At 36.8% G+C, this 22,485-nt stretch overlaps 1 protein-coding gene across 4 annotated transcripts in view; it reads right to left on the bottom strand.

The window, feature by feature from the left end:
• The window catches only part of LOC105201231 (protein phosphatase Slingshot homolog 2), a 138,730-nt gene that overhangs the window by 10,504 nt on the left and 105,741 nt on the right, over positions 1-22,485 (bottom strand). For all 4 annotated transcript variants that reach the window (XM_026132856.2, XM_026132854.2, XM_026132857.2 and 1 more), the window contains one exon: positions 22,205-22,270. In XM_026132856.2, the coding sequence (XP_025988641.1) occupies positions 22,205-22,270 (66 nt within the window). The remainder of the gene's footprint in view (positions 1-22,204; positions 22,271-22,485) is intronic.

The following is a 22,485-nucleotide window of genomic DNA, read 5'->3' as shown; positions in this document are numbered from 1 at the left end:
AATTGACGTCATGTTGTTGCAATATTTATAAAATATTTCACGCATTTTTATGCTTCCGTCTCCCAACTTCTCGTACTATTTGCCAGGGTGAAAAATAAATGTAAACGCGCAATTTAATATAAAGATAAAATGAGAAAAGTATTTAATAAAATTATTATTTCACTAACGATATTATTATTTTAAACTTCTACCTTGTTCTCTGTTGTGATATAAATTTTTCTGATTTTTTTATGTTATTCGTCGCTTTTGCAAATTTAAAATGGAGGATTTTAATTGAAATATTCTTTTCGTTAATTTTTTTGTATATATTATATGTACTATCTAAAACTAAAAAAATTAAAGTCAGAATTAAAGTATTACTGACAATGAGATAAAATCCAACCCACCCTGTGTTCGCTTCTCATTATCCATTCTGTAATCTTGCTCTTCAGCTTTTTTTTTCCCACTCATTTCATACGAATCCTTTTCAAGATCAAAATCTACAGAATTTTCCTCTTTTCTTCCGGCTTTTAACAATGCGAGAAACTACCTGAAAAATGTTTCTGACGACACGCAATTATTTTGAAAAGTGAAGAAACTTGCTTTGAAGCACAGGCTTGTAATTTTAAAACAATTCCTTTTTGCTTTTTTATATGTACAGTTTGCTATATATAAGAATAAACTAAAGTATTATAAAATGTCTTGTCCACCTTTTATCATCATTAGCAATTCTTCGCTCTTGCTTTGTTAATTATGTTCCACTCATTCTATAGGTATCTCTTTGAGATCAAAGTTAATGGAATTTTTCTCTTTTTTGGCTTGTTATAACGCGAGAAACCACCTGACAAATGCTCCTGACGACGCGCGACCGTCCCGAGAAATGAAGAAACCTCGAGCGTCGTTACCGTTGGCGCTCGACCATGACAGCGCCGTCACATAAGAAGAAAGCGCGATCGAAGATATATACTCCTCTTCGCGCTGCGGTGTTCGCGGTAGAATCGTCAGAACGTAAGCTTACGGGACACTGATTAGCTTGGCTTCACACACTCGGAGATCTTGGTGATCCTCGCGGCGCCTTCGATCTACTCTCGCAATTGCAGCGTTCATCTTTGTTATTACACTCTCAAAGAGCGGACTGTGATAATCGCACATGCGTTGTAAATGATAAGGAATACAGCAGTTTGTTGTTTACAAAGGTATGAAATGAATTGAGCCGTAAATAACTGTCGATAAAAGATAAAATACTTGTTTGACACCTCGACCGGACCTGATCTTGTTTAAACTACAAATCAGTATTTCATCGATCATAATTATATTGACGGAAACCTACTTGTGTGGGCAGAATGAATGACAGCTTTTATTTCTTTTTTAAGTAAAAAAAAAAAGAACCAACAAGACATAAAATGTTCAACGCATCCTTTATCTTCTAACTTCTTGCACTGCTCATTACGATATGATTGTACATTAAGAAAAAATTTGTTGAATAACTAAAATATTTAATCCGACTCGTGCAACTAAATATTGAATTGGTTTAATTAATTTTTAATTAACAAATTTAATTGACAACAAACTAGACCTTTTTTTTGTATAACTAGATATAATGATTGTTGAAACAATCCAATGTTTAATTAATCGCATCGGACTAAATATTTTAGTTTTTTAATTAATTTTTTTCCAGTATACTTGAAACGTTTATAATTATTGTAGATACCAGAACTTCTACAACTTCAATTCACACTTCAATTCAGTGTTAATAAAAAAAAAAAGATACGGGCATTTTTCTATTGTAATTCCCTTCTTGATACTTTAAAAGGACGACAAAATAAAACTTTAATTGAGAAAGATACTCGAATAAGTTATGTGACAAGAATTTACACTTCTAGCGGTTCTCTATGCGTTTCCTTCCGTGAGTACGTAGAAGGATAACGTTAAAGACCGCCGTAGAAATCAAAGCCATAAAGTTCCAAGGATTCCAACGTCCAGGAAGTCCGTCGGCTTCTGGTGGGCTTCGCGGATTGCTACCAGGAAAACCGGCATCAGTTCGCCGCTATAGAAAACCGCTAAGGACGCACAATAAGCGCTAACTCTCGATAGTGATTCTCGATAACAACGGGATTCACCAACAAGACGTGGTGTGTGTGTGTGTGTGTGTGGGCGCGCGCGCGCGTGTGTGTATAAAAACGATAAACGTCGTTCTATTTGACAGTTGGCTCGATGAACGTTACTATCTTTCCTATATGCTTCATTTGCTACATATTCTTCGAGGAGACAGAATTCTTGATAAAACGGCATGCAAAGCGTTATGCGTCAAGCGTGATAATGTAACGAAATAAACGTGATAACACAACGACAGTATACTGTTCGTAAAAAAATAACCGAATCTGTATAATCTAAAAGAAAATGAAAAAATAAAAATGGTGCTATTTGAAGGATTCTGCTGTAACATAAATTTTATATTTTATAAATTCTTATTTTCTATAAAGTTTTTAATTATAGACTTAATATAAATAGTTATTAAGTGACAAAATAAAATATTTTAAAAAATCTGAATTAATAAAAAAAATACATCATTAATTTTAGAGCAAAACCAATTATAAAAATGTGATAAAACAACAAAATAAAATAGATAAATGCATACATAAATATTTCAGGCTAATATTCTTCCAGAATAGCGGAATTAGATAATCATAGAAAAATTGTGAGAAACTTGAGTTTCGTGAATATCATTCTTGATACTTTAATATATTAAGAGCATCAAGAAATTATTTATATAAATAATAATCTTTTAATAATATTAATACATTAGTCTAAAAATTTCAGAATGTTGATTTTAATTGCATTTCTTAAAATAAAATTGATAAAATTTAAACGAGAAAATGTGGACAGAGAGATTCCAAATACGTTTATTTTTCCAAGTAAATTTCAACTTTGCATATAATAGACAAGCAAATATAAATATCTATATCAATTTCATAGATAATTATAATTAATCTTCTAAAAAACAATTTCTTAGTCGAAGTAAATGAAGCAAGATAAAAGTTGCAACAGAGGATAACGGCATATTCTGAGAACGATGACGGTCTCTAAATATGTTGGAAATACTAGTCACGGAGGAAGAAGCAATCAAGGAATGAAAATGCGACCTCTCGCATACGCAAAATAACGCGACAAGAAGGGATTTCAATGAGTATGCAAAATATCCCTATTTCACGAATCAAATTTCTTTTTACGAACTCGATTATCGTATGTATGAGTAATTGCTGTAGCTCAAAGGTGAGCTTCTTTTTGTAATGAACATCCATGTTTATCTGATTTCCGCGTGTTCGCGCATTATAGCGCACGAGACGTCACGCAATCAATAAGAAAAATCACGAAAGACGTGTACATAGTATCCTAAACATTGCACGTTTCCTGCCAATATTCTCTGCCGAGACTGACTTTCACTTTAAACAATTTAATATAAAATTATTGTGTATAACTTTTCAGAATTCAATAAAGCAACATTAAATAAATCTTAGAATTTAAAAAGAACTTTTTCTTTAATCTTTAGCAAAACCAAATTTTATAGCTAAAAGCTATTTATTAACACCTGAGCATTCAAACTCGTCAAATTTTTTATGACTAGCCAAAGTGCGTGAGATCTGCGGACATCCTCCGTGTCTTACGTTCCTGTAGCCAGCAACTAATAAAATTCAGTCAACTGCAAATGTACATGCACCGAAATTGACGGAAACAAAAAAAAATTTTTTGTTGTGCATTTTGCCTCGCCGCATCAAAATTTGTCTAGGTTTTAATCAGCAATTTATTCACAAAATAAAAGAAACGTGCGCCTCGATCTTTCTCCATTTTATCTGCTCCACCGATCGCGAGGCTGAGTTATTAAGAGACCTCTGGGCAACATCTTGGCCTTTTGACGCCTTGACCTTGGTTAGGTAGCCGTGCCAGTAATGAACTTCGTTTCTAAGTTCTTGCAGTGGTTCAAGCGAAACAGATAATAAGCCCTGCCACGCAATTTCTTAACCCCTTGAAGAGCAGATTAATTTCGTTAAGGGTCGACGATACCTGCGTCAGGCGCTTTGGATTACAACCTCGGGAACGAAGAAATTCGCACGTTGCAGCTCTTATGTACTTACGTATTTATTCAATATTGAAATCTTATTAGCAGATATATTTATTTAAAAATTGAAACAAAATAAATACGAACTGAGCAAAAGAATACGGATCTAAAAACATAATTAAATTGCAAGATTGAGCGTGATGTTCTATCTTGTAAAATACTTGAAATCTATTAGAGAAGTATTAATTAATTCCGACTCTCCGTGCTAAACCAAATAAAAATTCTAAAAATTAATTTTTTTTTAATTAAATAGTTTCGATTGTAAAACTTGTTCATGATAAATCTCTTCCCTTTTACAATTCAAGATTCTAAGAAAACAATATTAATTTTCGGTACTTAACCCTTAAAAATAATGCGTTTTAAAGCGTGTGAAAAAGTCACATAGACATTGCTCGGGATGTGCCATTTGTTAGACTTTTACTTGGACGCATCTTGGAATTTCACTGATTCGCTAAGGAGCTTAAAGCAATTTTTTGCGACGAGTAATGTTTGGAGAGCGCGTGCCACTTTCTCAAGCATAGCAAATATCGCGCAAGAAACAGTTTCCCTTCCGCGCCAACTCGGCAACGATTAGATAAGTCTGCTTCCGTTTTCTTGACTATGCGTAGGAAATCCAGAGAGTCTTGCCACTTCGTAGGAAGTGTGTACCTTTACGCGTTAGTTAGCGTCTAGAAAAGTTTTACGCAACGATGATCATCGACGGGAGCCTCTATACTATAATTAAACATTTACGTAATAGCCACCTTCGTATCCGAGCAGAACCAATAAGAGCGATGGGTTAACGAAAATACACGGCCTAAATTTTTTCAAGGTTGGTCCTGCACCTATCACGAATTTCTTGCATTATTAAATAGTTTAATTAAAAGGTATCTTTTATATTTAACTTTTAAATCGTACAAGACAATATCTACGTCTCTTAGGGAATCGTATTATAAAGATCTACACAGAAAAAAAATTAGTATGAAATTAGCAATTCATTGTTTCATATATAAGCAAGAATATAAAATCTTCTTGAAAGAATTTATAATCTTAAACAGACATAATTTGCTTACATGAAGGAAAAAATTTTCTTTATGTAAGCAAATTATGTCTGTTTAAGATTATAAATTCTTCCAAGAAGATTTACGATTTATGAAAGATTTAGATATATGAAACAATAAATTGTTGATTTAATAGTATTTTTTTCTGTCTAGATTACACAGGAATTAAAGTTTCATTACCTGTATTTAAACGATATTCCAAATAATAACCTGAAATCGTTTTGTTGATACATATTCTAGCGCTTTAAAGGTATTAGAGATTGAGACGAATCTCACAATAACAACGGAGGCGTATCGATAATTTATACTCGCCGTGTGTCCATACACTAGCCCGAGACTGGTGATCGTAACTTTTTCAACTACGCAACAATGCTCTCCACTTATTGCCTTCGAGATATCTTACGTACGTCTGCAGTTATGTAAATTGCACTGTTACTATACGTATTTGGAATTCAAGATTGGTACTTTTCACACTCCGTGGAATGATCGAGTGTTCTCGTTTGACCTAAGGCCGCGAGAGCTTTTGCGTGACCACCCGGCGAGAACAACAGCGGGAGACGGACTGAGCCGCAAGGCACGACATCGTTAATTGTAATGAGTCGCGTCATCGGTGGAACATAAATGGAACGCCTGGTGAAACGAGCTGTTACGGGCCGATCGTGCAGGAGGCTCCGAATCCCAGTTGATGTCATCGCCAACACGCATCGATTAACACTCAACTAACCGAGCTCAATCGTAATACTATGATCTGCTAGAAGAGACGTAATTAAGAAGAGTGAGTCTTGGAAAACATAAGATCGAAATTTAACACCAGCTTGCTGAGCTCACCGTTTTTAATTTAATTCTTTTACGTAATAAAGTCGTACCATTGATATTCGAAGAGAAAGAAAAAAGATGCACGCGTGTGTGTTTGCACAATACATGAAAGACTTTGAAAAAGACAGAAAGAGAGAGACTTAATCACTGAATGCCTGAGGTGCATGCTCATCTAGTTACGCTATGGGCCAAAAAAGACCATTCATACATCTCCTGTCCGCAACTTGTCATCGCGAAAATCACAGAGTAAGTAACGTAGTCAATTATACGAGATGAATATTAATTGCGTACGAGACATGTACATGCGCTTCGTATTCTGCAACCGTAGGCGGGCAAAAATGTTTTTGCAAATATACAGTAGCTTTTTAAAATGTAGCGACGAAGTCGAGATCACCTTCAGACGGTGATATTGCTTCCGAATGGATTCTTCGAAAATCAGAATAGCTAAATAATTGGAATGTTTAAAAAATAAAACGCCTTTATTTGTAAAATTAAAGTAACAAGATAAAAACATGATTAAAATAGTAAATGAAAATTGGATAAAAAATTTGATTAACTATCCCATTTTTATTTATTGTTTTAATCATGTATTTCTCGCAATATTCGTTTCTTTTAACTTTCTCCCATTTTTTCCCTTCCGCCTTTTATAATTCTTAATTTTTTTTAAGTAGAAAGATATTCGACCGTTACTGTAACAACATAACTCAAACAAGAACGCGTCATTGAATTTGAGGAAAGTATATAAAATCACACAAACAATACAGGCACGGAGATCTAGCTGCGACCGTAGAAGACCTTCTTGTTTGAGTTATCTTAATTTTTTATAATTTTCTCTTTATACGCACGCATTAATAGCAATCCTACTAAATAATCAACAATAATCGTTATAAAAAATAAAAATAGTATAAAAACAAGTAACAAATAAATTGAGCCAGCTTATTCAGCAAGATTCCCAGGTGCCACACGAAAGATTAGGACGAATTATTCCGAATTTACAGAACACAGATAGAACGAACAAGATTATGTACAGAATACCGGATATCAGCGTGCTTCCTCTCGCACTGACCTTGCCTGAGTTATTCTTGTCAAGGTTACAAATCGCCCCTATCAGACATGTCTCGTCTCGCTCGTACAAATATGTGACACCCTGCACTATAAGCTTCCCTTACGAGGATTTGCAAGGCCGCACGCTTGTCCCGATTTGGAACAAAACCGGCTCGCAAAAACGCGCTGTCTGGTCGACCATCCGTCAACAAACGCTTCTGTCTCATTATTCCGGAATCCGCCTCGTCATTTTAACAAGAGCTTTCTTAGTCCTGATAAATATCACATGCAAAAATATTCAAAGTTATTTTTAAATTAATTGTGTTAAATATACACTTTGACGCAGAGTAATTAAACTAAATTTTGCAAACGGTCACAATGAGTTTTAAGAACTCGAATACTCATTACTTGTGAAAAGTGTATACATCAAATTCTTTAAGGATTTGTAATATGTATGTAAATTCATGCATAATTATAGATAATTGCAAAACAACATATTTTTCGACATTTTGCCGGTTACCACCATGTAGTATGTTATTAACTTTAATAACCAATTTGATCCTGTTTTAAAATTTTGTTATTATTAACACATTAAAGACGAGACGCCAGCAGTTTTCAGACGGCGGATTTTAATAGACTTCCCTTTTGCACAGAACAATTTCAATAAAAAAGAAGGCTGTCTCGAATGTTACAGCGGGTGCGACATTCGAGAACGGCAACAATAAGGGGAACCTGTTCGGTTATCCCGCCATCGCGAACCGCAGATGCAACTCTTTAAGCAGTCGAGATGCACCTGCTGCTTTTCCCTCCGCGTTCAACCAGTCCTCAAAGGCAGCATGAATTATTTAGAACCGTTGCGAGAGCAAGATACAAAGAGTTTTCCTACTTATTCTCTTCGCAAACGAAGTACGGGTCGCTACAAACCGTGTACTTCGCTTTGAAGAACTTAATGCATTTTATGCTTGAAACACGACAAAGGTAAATCAATCGATAAAAGTGTTTGCTTTTGTACAATCTTTTCCCGCATTGGTGGATTTTGAAAAAGATTGTTGTACTTTTGTAAAAAGATCTGGTCTCTTTTCATTAATTTAAAATATAAATTTTCATTAATTTAAAATGAAGTATAACAGTAACGTCAGACAATAAAAATCAGACGTGGAAGCTCATTCATAAACACGCAGATGTAATAAGCTAATAGAGAAATAATAAAAATTAAATAATCGTCTTAATAAAGATGTATATATAAATTCTTTTATCGAACTGTATTTAACTCTCACTGAAAATAAACGTTTCTAGTAAAATACGGTGAGAGTTGGTTTGATACAGAGAGAGTCGGACAATTCTGTTCCAGATGATAAGAAGCGTAATGACGTTAAGAGAAAACGCAATAAGTTCATTCTCGATCGCGCTTACGATGGCTCTTTACCTTTTCAGCGAAATACTCTTTAAACGCGCCCGTTGGGAAGCCCGTTGAGAAAAGAATCGCATGCTTTACGCACTTCGAGTACCCAGGCGAAGATAAATCGCGCGCTTTGAACGAAATATGGCTGACTTAATACCGCGATAATGATTGATTCCCTTGGAATTTTACCGTAGCCTAGGATAGAGACTGATGCCAGGGAGAAGACGATTTATCACGTTCGCTTATATGTTAAACTCGTTTAGCACGAGAGGAGCCACTCGCTCGCCAAACCGTATCTGACGTTTGCTGATTAATGGCATTCTGAGTCGCATCGCGCCGATGACAATAGGTAACGGAAGAGTTATCGCTGAATGTCGATTCTAGAAAAGTATGACGCGTCGCGTGTTATAATAATTATAAATAAATCCAACCTCATCGGTATGGGCGCTCTATACCGTAGCGTAATGTTATACGTTCGCAGATCTAAACGGTACGGGATGGACGTTGCATCGCCGCCTCTCTATAAATTCCATTGGATTCGCGACGAAGGAAGCTCGGGGAAATTATTTTTAAAGGGATACGCGAGAGCTGCTTCCAAATTTGAGGAGCGCGTTTCTTCGAGACCCAATCACTTCCAACCATTCGCAATTTAGAAACCGCAGACGTTTTCGTGGAAAGAAAGCTGCGAGTCGATCGGGGAATGCATGAAGAAATCGCAGTTTCCAGGCACCACGTGTACAAGAAATATCGAACAAACGCCAATATCGTTCAAATGACGACTAAAAGTCAGTCCTCCCGAACGTGATTGCATCGTAAAGCGTTTCGAGAACGGGCATTACCTGCATCGCGAATGAGAGAAGTGCATCGCGGGGCGTCGTAAAGAGAGGATAGTTATTCGCTCAGCTTCTGTCACGGACTTATTATTCCTATTTTGCGATCGGGATGGCCCCCGCGATGGATCTTTACGGTCGACGCGCAAAAGTGGAACAATCGTTGTGGAAATCAGCATACGGGGGTCCTGCCCGCCCCCCCCTTCACCCTCATTCGAGATCTGCAGGGCTATCGCGAAAGTTGCCGGCGAGAGGGGAATCCATTTTGGTATTGTCGACTCTTGCGCTATTTACGACGTGCAATAGCCGTAGATACCCCGTGTGGAAGCGAGACCGCGATCGACGCGCGATTATACCGAACAAATAAGGCGCTGCACTTGAGGAACATACTCTGATCCAGCTTGCAAAGCCGGAACGCGCGGCAGAAATTGGAAAGCGAATCGGCGATCGAGATCATCAATAGGCAACGGATACCTGCGATACGAAATAAAAGTGTTGAAAAGTGCTTTTATGCGACTGGGATAATTCAGAAATTTTCACGATCGAGGAATCGATAGCTCAGTCTTGAAAAAAATACTCTCAACATTTTCTTTTTTTTTTTTCAGAATTTATAAGAGGAATGTAGTGGTACCTAGCGTACGAATTTATCGCGCTTTCGACTGCGTATAATTTAATAACTTAATTACAATACTTAAGTAGAAAATGCGCGAGTGTGTGGTTGAAGAAAATTATTATTTATTATTCGTAGAATAAAAATGGCGCAAAATATAATTTTTATCTTCACTGAAAAAAAAATTACTAAATTTCAATAAATATTTATTTGTATATTCTAAAGAAAATATTTACTTGCAGTACGTTATTTAGTCAATTAAAGAAAATTGATAATTAAATTTAATTAGGCGTCCTTTTACTAAATAAATATATATTTATATTTAGTAAATATTTTCTTACAAATATACAAACAAATATTTCTTGAAATTTAATCTTTTTTTTTTCAGTGTTCTAATCAAGAGATTCTTTTTACACCGAATGTTACAAACGTTTGCAGTGAATACTCTAATTCTCGGGAAGCGTTTTGAACGATTCTGAGCACGCACGTACTTGAACACGCCTTGATAATAACTTCGACCTGAATGCACACATTCCCGACGCGTTCTCTCGCATATAGTGTACACGTATGCAAATACCGCAAAACTAGGCAAAGCGTCCCGCTTTTGATAGAGATTTGTACATATACTTTATATACTTATGTATGTATGTGTGCGTGTGAGCTTCTTATCAAAATCGCTTAACGCGCATAGTTTTAATAACTTTGTGTAATAGGAGTCAAATGATGATTATACGGAAACCGAGAGACTATTATATTTGAATGCATTTGCATTTTTACTCTTTACTACCTCAGTTCTTTGCCTCCTCACCCAGCTTTAGATTTCATCGTGGTACGCTTAATTACACTCTTAATCACAGTAACTGTATCTTAACGATATGTATCTCTAGATATCAGTAATAACTTGTATTTTATTCTCTTACAACCTCTCAATTATCCTTTGGAAGGAATGTTAATTAGCCATTGCTTCTTCGTGGCATTTTTCTTTGCTGCAAGTATTCGAGACGTTCGATAAAAAAAAATAAAATAAAATCTAAAACAGCGTTTCTTATTTATCGATAAACGCAGAAGATGTTTATCGATGCTGTTTTATATTCACTTGAATTTTAAAAGTGTAGGAAACTATTATATAGATTTAAAATCCGAGACAAATAAAAAATTGTATTTTTTCTGACAGATGGATATTTTTTCTATGATTAAGAGTCTTTTATTGTACAATTTTTTTATATAAAATATCTTAATAATTAAAGCTGACAGAAAAGTAAATCTTCGTTAATTTATACGCACCAATATTTACTTCACAAGGATCAATTAATTTGCAACAATAAATTCAAGCTGTCTTAGAAATTGCTGTAGAAAGAATGACACTAAAAAAAACCTAATAATTTTTACTGCAATTTACTCGATCAATACTTTACTTTTATCAATCTGTTTGCTTGTTCGGTCTGATCCAAAAAAAATTAATTTAGCGACGTACGATTCAATCGATTCGATCCGATTTGTCGCAATCGTTATTTTCGCAATTTTGCAAAAATATTCTGTCGCGTCTGCCCAACCTGTTCTCCAGGTGGCGGCGACAACAGTGAAAGGAATGGAAACGATAATGCTGCACGACGTGTACGGGAGCGCGGCGAGAACAACCGCGGTGACATCAAGCAACGGGTATATGGTTAAGGCGTTAACCACCGACTACTCACCGATAGGGATCTCACTGACACTGGTGCGCCGGTGCTCTGCATGCAGTCTCCACCGGATTCTACGCACCGAACCGTGTAAAACAATTAAATGGCGCGAGTCGCGCTGCACTTTTGACTTCCATCGGCCAACCGCCGCCGGGTACCGAGTCGCGGCTATTCTGCCGATCGCGAGGCGAGATCGGCAACGCATTAAATCCGCTAGGATTTATAATTTCATGAGAATTCCCTCGCTCTCTTAAAACGAGGTCTGGCTCCAGTTGTGCTAAAACGAGTTTTATATCGGTCATCGATGCTCAAATGGTCACGATTAAAAAATCCAAAAAACTTCCACAGCGATTCGCGTGAGCACGTACAAGAGAAAGATTAAGGATAAATTCGACTTCACTTGCGTACTTTTTTTCCTCCTCCTTCAAGTTTCGTTACAATTAGCGCGAATAATATTTTAGATTACGGTATCCTAAAAATAAAAAGTATATATTCGTTCACGTTCGTTGGAGCGACTGACTGAAAATCATTTACGGATTTCCGTTAATACCGAGTACAGAGTCAAACGGCAATTTAAAAAGGGGTTTTAAAAAACAGGAAGTGTAGTACAAGATACCGCTGGCGGCTAAGCTTTCCCGAGATAGATCGACTTCTAGCGATCGTACTTAGCGGAAGACATACGGTGACATCTCTCTTCGCCTTCGGGCGAAGACTACCAGTATAATGGAATAACGGTCAGCTTTCCAACCGGAACCAATCTTGTTGAATGACCCTTTGTCGGTGTCTTGTCTTTTAACGTTTAGTCGGTGTAATGAGTCGGCGGATAAGCGAAAAAGAGCCAGCTTAAAACTAGATATTCAGTCTGCCCGGTAGAAATTTCACGTAGCAATTTTTTTTAGCAGTTGCTGGTTAGTATGTTACTTCTTTCTAGTAACTGAGTAGTAAAAATACTTGCGCAAATCAGAACACATTTACAAATGAAGAAAAAAGATAAGCGGACTATTTAACTTAGTTCATTAACGAGCAAGGTTGAAGACCTATCTATCAATACTAGACAATGACTGATCAAATGTTTACATATATTTTTATCAGGAAAAGTGCTTTAGCCTCTAAATACAACTCTATTAAGTTCTTGTCCATTTCCTACACAGTATTGTTATATACAACTAATGAAAATACAAGATACAAAAACACTAGACAGTAACTGGATGGATGTCCAAGAAAATTGTACACATTTCTATCTAGTATTATATTTTCTTTCGTGGAAATATAATATTTATTACAGGGAGTGATTACAGGGAGTGACAACTAAATTAAGTCTTGCAAATGCCATAATGAAAGCGAAATGAAACGATATACCGCAAATCAATTGGAATTAATATCAGTAGCCACTTTCTTCTATCAACTTTATGATTCTCGCAACATTTGCGTTGTTCGAATTTTTGATCGTTTCAAGTGTACGATTTTTTCAAGCTAATTTCTCATCAATCTAATTATCATATATTAATTATTCCAGACAAGAGTTTTGTAAGCGTGAATTTTTATAACAAAAAATGTTTCATATTTTCTTTTACGTATAAATATTACAATAAAACAACAAAAAGTAAACAGTAAAAAAGATGAAACAAATTGAAGTAGAAAATAGCTAGCAGAAAAGAATAACGAACGTTACATATGCAAAATGTTAATATAATCGATTGATATCAATGTGCTACCACGGTTATGCAACAAAAGAGGCGCAATCAAGTTATCGCGCATCCAGCATTCTATTCTATCAGTTTCAAAAGTTATCCCCCAGCATTCCCTTCGGAGGGAACTCGATACGGCAGAGGAAACAAAGCATTGCCACAATAGCCCGAGTCGAGACTTGAAGAGATAGCGGAAGTTCGTTGATAGTTGCTTTCAAAAGCTATCGCGTATCGACGACAGGCGCGAGGCAGATAAGAATAGAACTGGTACACATACATTCGCAATTAACGCGTGAGGGGGAAAATTTCTCGTTTAAAACCGAATAAATTGTATAAAAAGATACCGAAACGTCGCGTAGCCTGACAGCCTAACGCTACCATCTTCTAAACTCTACCTCCTTTCTTCTACGGTAACACTCCTGAATGCTACTTCCACTTTCGTCGCATTCCGAATAGGAACCCAGCTGTCGGGCAGTAATAATGAAACGGAGGGAGGTGTACGGCTGATGACGAGATAACATGGGAACTCGAGTCCGCCTCTGTTATCTGGGGAACACGGCCGTCAACTGACGCGGACAGGAGAATCAAGTTATCGCTCGTCCGCCTGCGCGCGACAGACGAATTCCATTAAACACCATATCACGGCCTTGTAAAGCGTGCCCCGCAAACGTGCGTGCAAGCGCGCGTGATATGAGCACGCGGTCTGCACTAAAATTACGAGCGGCAACGAGTGCGGTAACGAAATCTATTCGATTAATCTGCCGAGCGTTATTTTTAATAGCCCGAGAGCCAAATGGTCCGAGGAAAATCCGTCGGAATTTATACAAAGCGAATAATCACGTACATTGATTACGTACTTTAAATCGACGATTCACAAATATGTATACGTGTATTTGAGAAATACTTCACTGTACACAAAAACTCTCGTACTGCAAGACTAATTACTATTATTTGTTTGCGCTTGAATCCAATGACTTTTTAGCGAAAATGGAAATCCCTGCTACGTTGGTTGAAAATGATGCAGGAATTAACATAAGGTATTAATGGGACGTTCTGATAAACAAGCATATTGCAAGAATTAATTAGATTTTGTTAGAAATGTGCAGACGTATAATGATAAAAACGCCAACTCGTCAATTAATTTCGTAAAAAAATGTTATCGTAATTGTTTTTCAATCTCGAGAGTGAAACATTTCTGTTTTTCATTTGCAACACTGTGCTTCTCGCTTCAATCAACCGGCATCATTTTCTTTTTCAGGCTCACGTATCCGAAACGCGAATTGGAGGGTATCCCTGTGACTCCTGCGGCAACGATAAATCGCGTCGGTATCGGACAACGTGAAAGCGACTTTACGTTGAAATCGGTGCCCGAGGTTTCTCTGACAAAAAGTGAAAACGCGAAACGAAGTCGACAACCTCCGCGCGAAAATATAAAGCAAGGAGCGGCAAAGTCGTACGGGCCGTCGACCAGTTGATCTCGCCGATAAGTGACAGCATCTCTTACCGGTGACTCTTAGATTGGCAATCGTGAAGAAACGCATCCGCGAGATACCACTCGTGCGTGTCAACATTGCATGACGATAAGGGCTATAACCTGTTGTCGAGTCCGTTTCTACGAGAACTTGCGATTTAAACGCTTAGTGGTCGCGTTAGGTTTGCTCACTCATGCGATTTCTAATTAAAATGTCCGTCTGTATCAAGGATCAAAGATACTTATCTGTTACATTTTCAAATGAATAGAAATAAACTACTTCTATTTTTTTTTTAATAAGAATAAAATTAAGAAGATAATACGTAGTATTATATATATATAATTGTGTTGTTAAAAAACTCATAATCAGAATCGTAGTTCTACAATGTAATTTTTTCAAATGTAAAGAATAAGATCCCTCTCAAATAACGTTATACAATTTTTAACTCGATCAATATTATCTACAACTAAATTTTTATTGAAAAAAAAAAGTAGAATTTAGTGTCAACTGCATTTACAAAAATTCGTGCTGCAATTTGAATTGCTTTCACGCAGAACATTTTTCTAAAAACTAATTTCTCTTAATTCAGAATTTCTCCGAGTTTTCTTAATAAAATTAGAAATTATCGTACCATAACGCAATAAATTACGTATAAAAGCGATAGACGGTCTGGTTTTTAAGTAGTTCCCGAGGCGCAAGAGATGCGGGGTTATTGTGACGCGGTCGCTCGCGCGCTATCGACACGATCGCATCCATGGGAACGTTATACGAGTATCGGCAACCTCTCATCATAGAACGAGGTGTCATTTCGAGTTCTCGTCATCCGGCCGGGAACCGGTTCCTACCGACTCCGCTCGAAGTTCATTGATTCCCGATGATCCCGCGAAGCGGCTTCCTGTCTACCGCGGCTATGTAAAAAAAACAAGAAAAAAAAGAAAAACGAGCTCACCGCGCTTTCGTTTTGGCCTTTTATCACTTTTTAACACCGTCACATTGACTAACAATCCCCTTCGCGCGTGAAAGAGTAAGCACATTCGCGATTTATGCTCAATCAAGTCGGCCCTTCGCGCTAATTGAAGTCGACCGCTGGAGAAACCTCTACGCGGAAAGTTATCTGCGCGATTGAGGACGGAGAGCACTCATCGCTGGACATTCACCACGCCTGAACCCGTCACTACGACCTGGAAACCAGTCGACCTGACACGTTTTGCACCGACCAGAACAAAAACCAGATCGCAGACTGTCGTCCGCTAAATCGGGTATCTAGAGTAGGATACGCATAATGATGTTCTAGCTAGCAAAACTATCAGATATGTATGATGTTCGGATGTGTACACGCCTACGTGTAAACATTTTAATCGGTAAGTGTACCCTATACGGACTAGTACTCAATATGGCCTACTTGTTGTTTCTACAAGTCTAGTAGTTACAAGGTAAATTGAACGAATAACGCTAGTACATCGTACGGACTGCCAACGCGACTCGTTTGCAACAGTTGACTGCTCGATTTGTGTGTTCTGTTGTTGGCAGTGAGGTCAAAAGTAGAATTTTTCTGATTATACGTTTCTCGTCATATAATATTTTTCGTGGGAAAGTTACTGCTCTCTATAACTATCAAGTGATGGTTATTAATCTCTGAGGTTCACATTATTGTAGCTCTATACTTACAACGCTTTATTTAATTTACATTTTTCTCATAACATCCTGCTTGTAACCAAAGAAAGATCCTTCGTGAGATAAGCCTAAATCAATAATGAGTACATACTCATCGATTGTACTATTTTTTCGGTTACTCTTATTACTTCAGATCATGAATTTTAATTCACATACTAAATTCCGATTCGTAAACTATAGTTTTAAAGAAAAAAAGCAAAAAATTTTTAAAAATCACATTAGGTATGTCATGTAAGATACAGTTACTTTATAACTCGTTAAAAGTAAGAGACTGTTTCAAGATTTTCCTAGCATACCAAAGTTATTTCTTCACAGTGCAACTTGAGATTTATCAGAGAAGATTTTTAAATCACTAAATCTTACATTTTACACAAAAAAAAGAGGATCGAAATGTAAACTTCTTTACAGCATTGTAAAATTTATTTATTACATTTACTATATTGACACACTTCTTTTTAATCTTCTATCAACGTTAAGATCTTAATTATTTGCGATCCTTCACGTTTACATAAAATGCTTTATGAGATTGTACGCTAATTAACTTAGCGTTCATTAAGTGTTACAAAGGAAAATTATATAGAATGCTAATTAATAACCCGTATCAGGTACCAGCTGGTATACTTATTGTTAGTTAAGCATTCATAATCCGCCGCGACGACCGACAGTTCGGAAATTCTGTGTCAAGGTATCGCGTAAAAAGAGATCGACAACGACATCGATAGGAATCCAAATTGATAATGTTTCAACCGACTGAGACGTTCTCGTTCGATCGTGCCGCGAAACGAACTCCTCGAGATTACGCGTAACAATGGATCGAAAAATAACGCGGGACGGATGAACGTTCATAAATAAACAGCGCGCCTCCGCGCCGCGTATTCACGTCGGTTCGCAAAGAAAATATCAAGACCAACGAACCAAGTACGTTCTAATATTTCACGCTTGACACTGAGCGGTGGGTTTCAGGGGATGGGAGAGGAGTTCCCGTCTGTAAACGAGAAACTTTTCAAGTCGTAACGAAGTAGATACATTCAGTGGCAATTGCGTATGTGGGTCACGTTTATAGAGAGGTCGACCGTCCACGATGAGCAAACGGGAAGCGAACTTTCGCGGTAACCCTTTAGTCTTGTGTATTTCCATGCACAGGAAACAAAAATATATCAGCGATAGTCTCTAAGCAAGACAGAATGTCTACCTAATCGCATCATCATAATCATGTTGATAATAAAACGGGAATTAGATGCGAGACCTGGTTTTTAATTATCGCGTTTCATTCGCCATTTATGTTTGTATAGATTTAATTGAATTAACACGGATGAAATAGCATGAATGTGTTACAATGTATTTACATTTTTATTTTTCATTATAATTATTACAATATGTATCCAAAAATTGCATTCATATTAATAATTATAATGAAATACATATTATATGTGCGCAATTATAATAATGAAACATGACATTATGTGTGCTATTTGTATGTACATTACCCGCATAAAACCCGCATAAAACTTTTTTATATTATAAGATTATTCATTAATATTTCCATATTTTCATCAAGACACAGATATTAATATCTATAAACAATAGCATAATGCACAATAAAAAAATGTATTGTCATGTGAATGAATTGTGCAATCATCCTTTATGCATATTTTGTTATTTCTTTCGCGGCGATAAATGCAAAGTATTAGCTATTATAACCAGTTTTTCAATATTCTACTCCTTCATTTCCACAATTTGAATAATCTAACAATATATTCTTCCCATACACAAAATTAAATGCTATCAAATCTCCCGCGCGATACTGTATCACGTCATCGATTATCACGTCATCGATAAGGATTATGAATAAAATTTCTAAGTCCTTTAGAAAGGCGCGCGTGTTTAACGTAACGGTACGATAGCGAACGCGGGAATGCAGTCTTGTGTGAAGACGCAAGCACGCACGCGGAAACAACGTGATCCCAAGGGGAGTTTGCTCAGTGTCGTTCGACCACGTGGTGAAATTCGGCAAAGTGACCATGCGTCGCGACGCGCCCATAAATGGCGCGGGCGGTGGTCCACGGCCGTACAACCAACCCCACCACGGTGTGTGATGGTCGAGACCAACGGGGCTTCTCCAAAAATAGGATGACGACGAAGACGACGAGGGACGTCCCGACGTCGTCGCCGCGTCCTCGTCGTCGTCGTCGTCGACGGTACACTCTCGACGTCGCGTCACGTCTCGCGCAGCAATCGACTTGAATGCAACAATTGTGCGGTGATACAATCATCAATTTTCATTGCAAGAGTTGATCCGGGTAGAATCTGTATTAATTTAAACGCGCGAAGCGCTAAAACGAGAGTCTCGTTCATTCTTGTCGAATCTCTCGGTTCGAAATTATTAGTTAGTAATTGAATTGAATTTAATAATTTATAATGTGGTTCAAAATTTAATACTATTGATGTCATTTTAGTGTAATTAAATTTTAAGCGTGAAATTTTAGCTCGTAGTCAATTGCTGTACTCAAAAGGCGCAATTCCACGAAATATGTATAACTTTACTTACTAAAAGTTACTTTACTTACGTAATTTTACTTACAAAAAATAATAAAAAATAAATAAATAAATAAAATATGGCAGAAACCAGTTTATAAGTTTTAAATTCTCTTCGTATTAATAAAACGATAAATAATTTAAAGCCGTGAACGAGCTGTTTTTGATTGTGCGAATTGTAACAATTTATTTTTACAGTCTCAAGACTAATTTTGTCTTGACTGTAAGAATAAAATAAATTGCTACAATTCGCACAACCAAAAACAACTCGTTCACGGCCTTAAATTATTCATTGTTTAAATTCTCTATTCACGATGGCAAACTTTTCCATTTCTTATTCTTTTCCTTTTTATGATTACTTATCTGTAACATTTCGTACTTTAGTTTTCCCTAGAAAGATTATATAATTTCTCTTCATTTCAATGTTTACCTTTGCAATAATAATAACATAATAATACATTCTTTTTCGCATCGGTAATATCGCGTTTTTCTTTATACTTCTGTTTGAAGGATCCGTTTGGGACCGTTGCCGTTGTTGCCGTTGCCGTTACTGCCGTGGCCCATAGCTTCAAACACGTATGCGTAAATCAATTTGCGAATCAATCTGTTAGTACACCCACGATAGTTCACACTACGGTAGACATCAAAGGTGTCTGCGCCTACGTGCACCGAGCCGATCGCACTTTTGCAAAAATCGCGGCGGACTAACGCTAATGCACGTGGAGGGATCGGAAGCAAGACTATTTATAATCCAGACACACCGTCCAAGCACACACGACAGTGCCAGAAATAACAAATCCGAAGTCGTAGGTCACGCGAATAAGACAAATAAGGAAATGACGCCTACTCCGAGGACCGTCGGCCGTTGTATTCGATTATAATATGCATATAAAATAAGTAAATAATTATGAAAAGTCTATTTCGAAATATTCGATAATTGATAACACAACAATTAGCAACGGCAAGATTCTCATATCGCGCAACGTTAATCTGATTTTTTTTTTAATTTAAACCGTTTCTTTAAATAAAAAAAGATAAAAAAACTAGAAAATTACCTTATCTCCAAATAAGATATGTAAAGATGTGATTTTGCACTCATGACATTAAATTAAAAAAAACATTCTCTCACAAATGCATTATATCTTCGATATCTTTTAATGAAGATAAATGAAAAAATAAGAAATAAATAATATTTTAAGAAAAAATGTCTTCAAAATTACCTTTTTAAGACAAAATTATTTTCCATTTCTTTGCAATATGTGAACAAAAAGTCTACATTATTGAATAAAAAAAATGTTTAATGTAACTTTTAAAAACCGAACGTAATTTTTCAATTAATCTAATTTTTCGTTCTGTCGATTAATCAAAGCGACGCTACAAGGAGAGAGTTCAAGCATAATTGATTCGTGTGGGAGGAAACAGCACTGTGTGTTTTCGCTCGCACTGAAAAAATATAGCACCGGAAGAGGTTGGGCGACTAAGAAAGTTCCTGCTGTCTGTCCGGTCGCGTACAGGGCAATTGTGATGTCGACCAATTAAGCCACGGCCCACGCCTGATTTTTCTTTTCGCGCTGGTCCAGCCTCTTCCGCATCGATAACATCTTCGTCATCCCACCCCCGAATCATTCAGCGCGGACTGGTCACCGTCCGGTGATAATTTGACACTTTATCGCGCGTATATGCGGGTTGCGCCAGCGCCACACGAACAACAAAAAATTCAGATGGCCCACGATTCGACGCGGTATTATTGACTGAAATTGTAACAGTACCCAGAATCCATTCCAGCGCGCGACGCCTCACGAATGCCTCGTGTCACATGAGTCACGCTTGTCGAATTACGAAATAAAAAACGCGCGCGTGCATCCGACCAGATGTGTATTTCAAAGATCAATCATAGGCTGTACGTCATCAGAGATAATTTATTCTCGTGAAACATTTGCTTTATTCTCATCAAATCTTATTCAACTAAATTTTTTCTAAGAATACGGACGAAGAAAGAACTTTATCCAAGAAAGATTGTTGTCTCTTTAATGGTGGTGAGTCCATCGTTCAATTTAAGATCAATGTTTCTTCGTTTAAATATTTTATTTATTTCAAACGCAACGATTTAGATTTATGGTAAATATTTTCATTGCGCGAGGACAGTCTCGCTGTCTCGCGTATGTCTGAAGTCCCCTTGCGTTTGCTCGACGCATCTTTCGCGAACGACAGTCGTCTCGGATCATCTGTCGTGTAATTACACCGGTATTATCTATTAGTTACGGTTGTTAAGCTTATGACTGTGACCCTTCTTTTCCAATCGTGCGGCTCGTCTGGCGTAGCCGACGGGATACTAGAATCTGACGAATATCGTAAAAAACACTGACTGTATACCGATTCGTTATGCAGTTTTGTGCTATTTAAAAAGTCTTCACACACAGAAATGCTAACGATAACTAGACAAGAGAGAAAACGCGTGCGTGCGTGTGCGTGCGTGCGTGCGCGTGCGTGTGTGTGTCTGTTATATTCCACAATTGACCAAATATACATATATTTCATTTAAAAGTCATTAATTCTTCGAAAGTGGACTTCAGCGTTTAATAATATTTCTCTATCAATTATCAAATGCATTTTTCAAAATGGCACTTCTCATTTCTTGTGTTATTCACATACCGGTTAATATACAATTTATTATTGTACATATATGCCGCCTGAAAAACGTTCTTTGAAACCATATCGCGATAAATATCTAAATCTGAATCAATGGATAATCACTAATTACCAGTGGCACACTTGAGACTGATAAATCTGATCGAGTGATTATCTTAACCTAAAAATCGATGACAAATGACTGATAATCATCGAAAAGTTCTTGATCAATGTATTAATACACTTATAAGTACTAATAAATATAAATATACAATAACTATTAATGAATACGCATTAAATTGATTAATTTTTTCAGTTTAGATAATCACTCATTATCCACTTAAAGAATATATATCTTAGTCATCGAATTGATGTGACACCTGTCATGAAATAAGACACTTCTAGGTTCGAACCTTGGATGATATTTTTTGCAAAGTTTTTTTAAGATACTTGTAGCCTCATTAGACAGAAAGCAAGTTAAAATTTCTGATGGTATGCGCTTTATTAAAATTACCGTTGTTCCTTACGTCAGTATAACTTCGCGCAGAGGCCGGCTTAAAAAACGCACTCTGACACGCATTAAACAGCCGTTACGCAAAACATAAAAAACATTCGAGAGAGCCGCTATTTTTTTGCTCCATTCTTACGTTGCCCCGAAACCAGTTTCGTTTATCAGAGATTCAGACTTACCACATGGCCTGAACGGACACTGGCTTGAAGATGTGCTGACGGCCACAAACGCTGACCTTGAAACCCCTGAAAGACAAAAAAAATTCGGAAGTGAGATCGCGATGACCTTTAGGAACCATTATGAATCAGGTAACGTCATCCTTACATACAAGATTTTTCTACTAAAAGAACCACTTTGTCCATGAGATAATTCCTCGTTTCAAGACGCACTTGCTGAATAAATTATCTAATTTTACAACGATTAGAATATAAAGTACCGTAGATTAATAAGATCATGTAAT

Source organism: Solenopsis invicta, chromosome 1, assembly GCF_016802725.1.
Source record: "Solenopsis invicta isolate M01_SB chromosome 1, UNIL_Sinv_3.0, whole genome shotgun sequence".
Taxonomy (NCBI): domain Eukaryota; kingdom Metazoa; phylum Arthropoda; class Insecta; order Hymenoptera; family Formicidae; genus Solenopsis; species Solenopsis invicta.
Note: the sequence above shows the minus strand (reverse complement) of the source record. Positions and strands in the feature narration are given on the sequence as shown.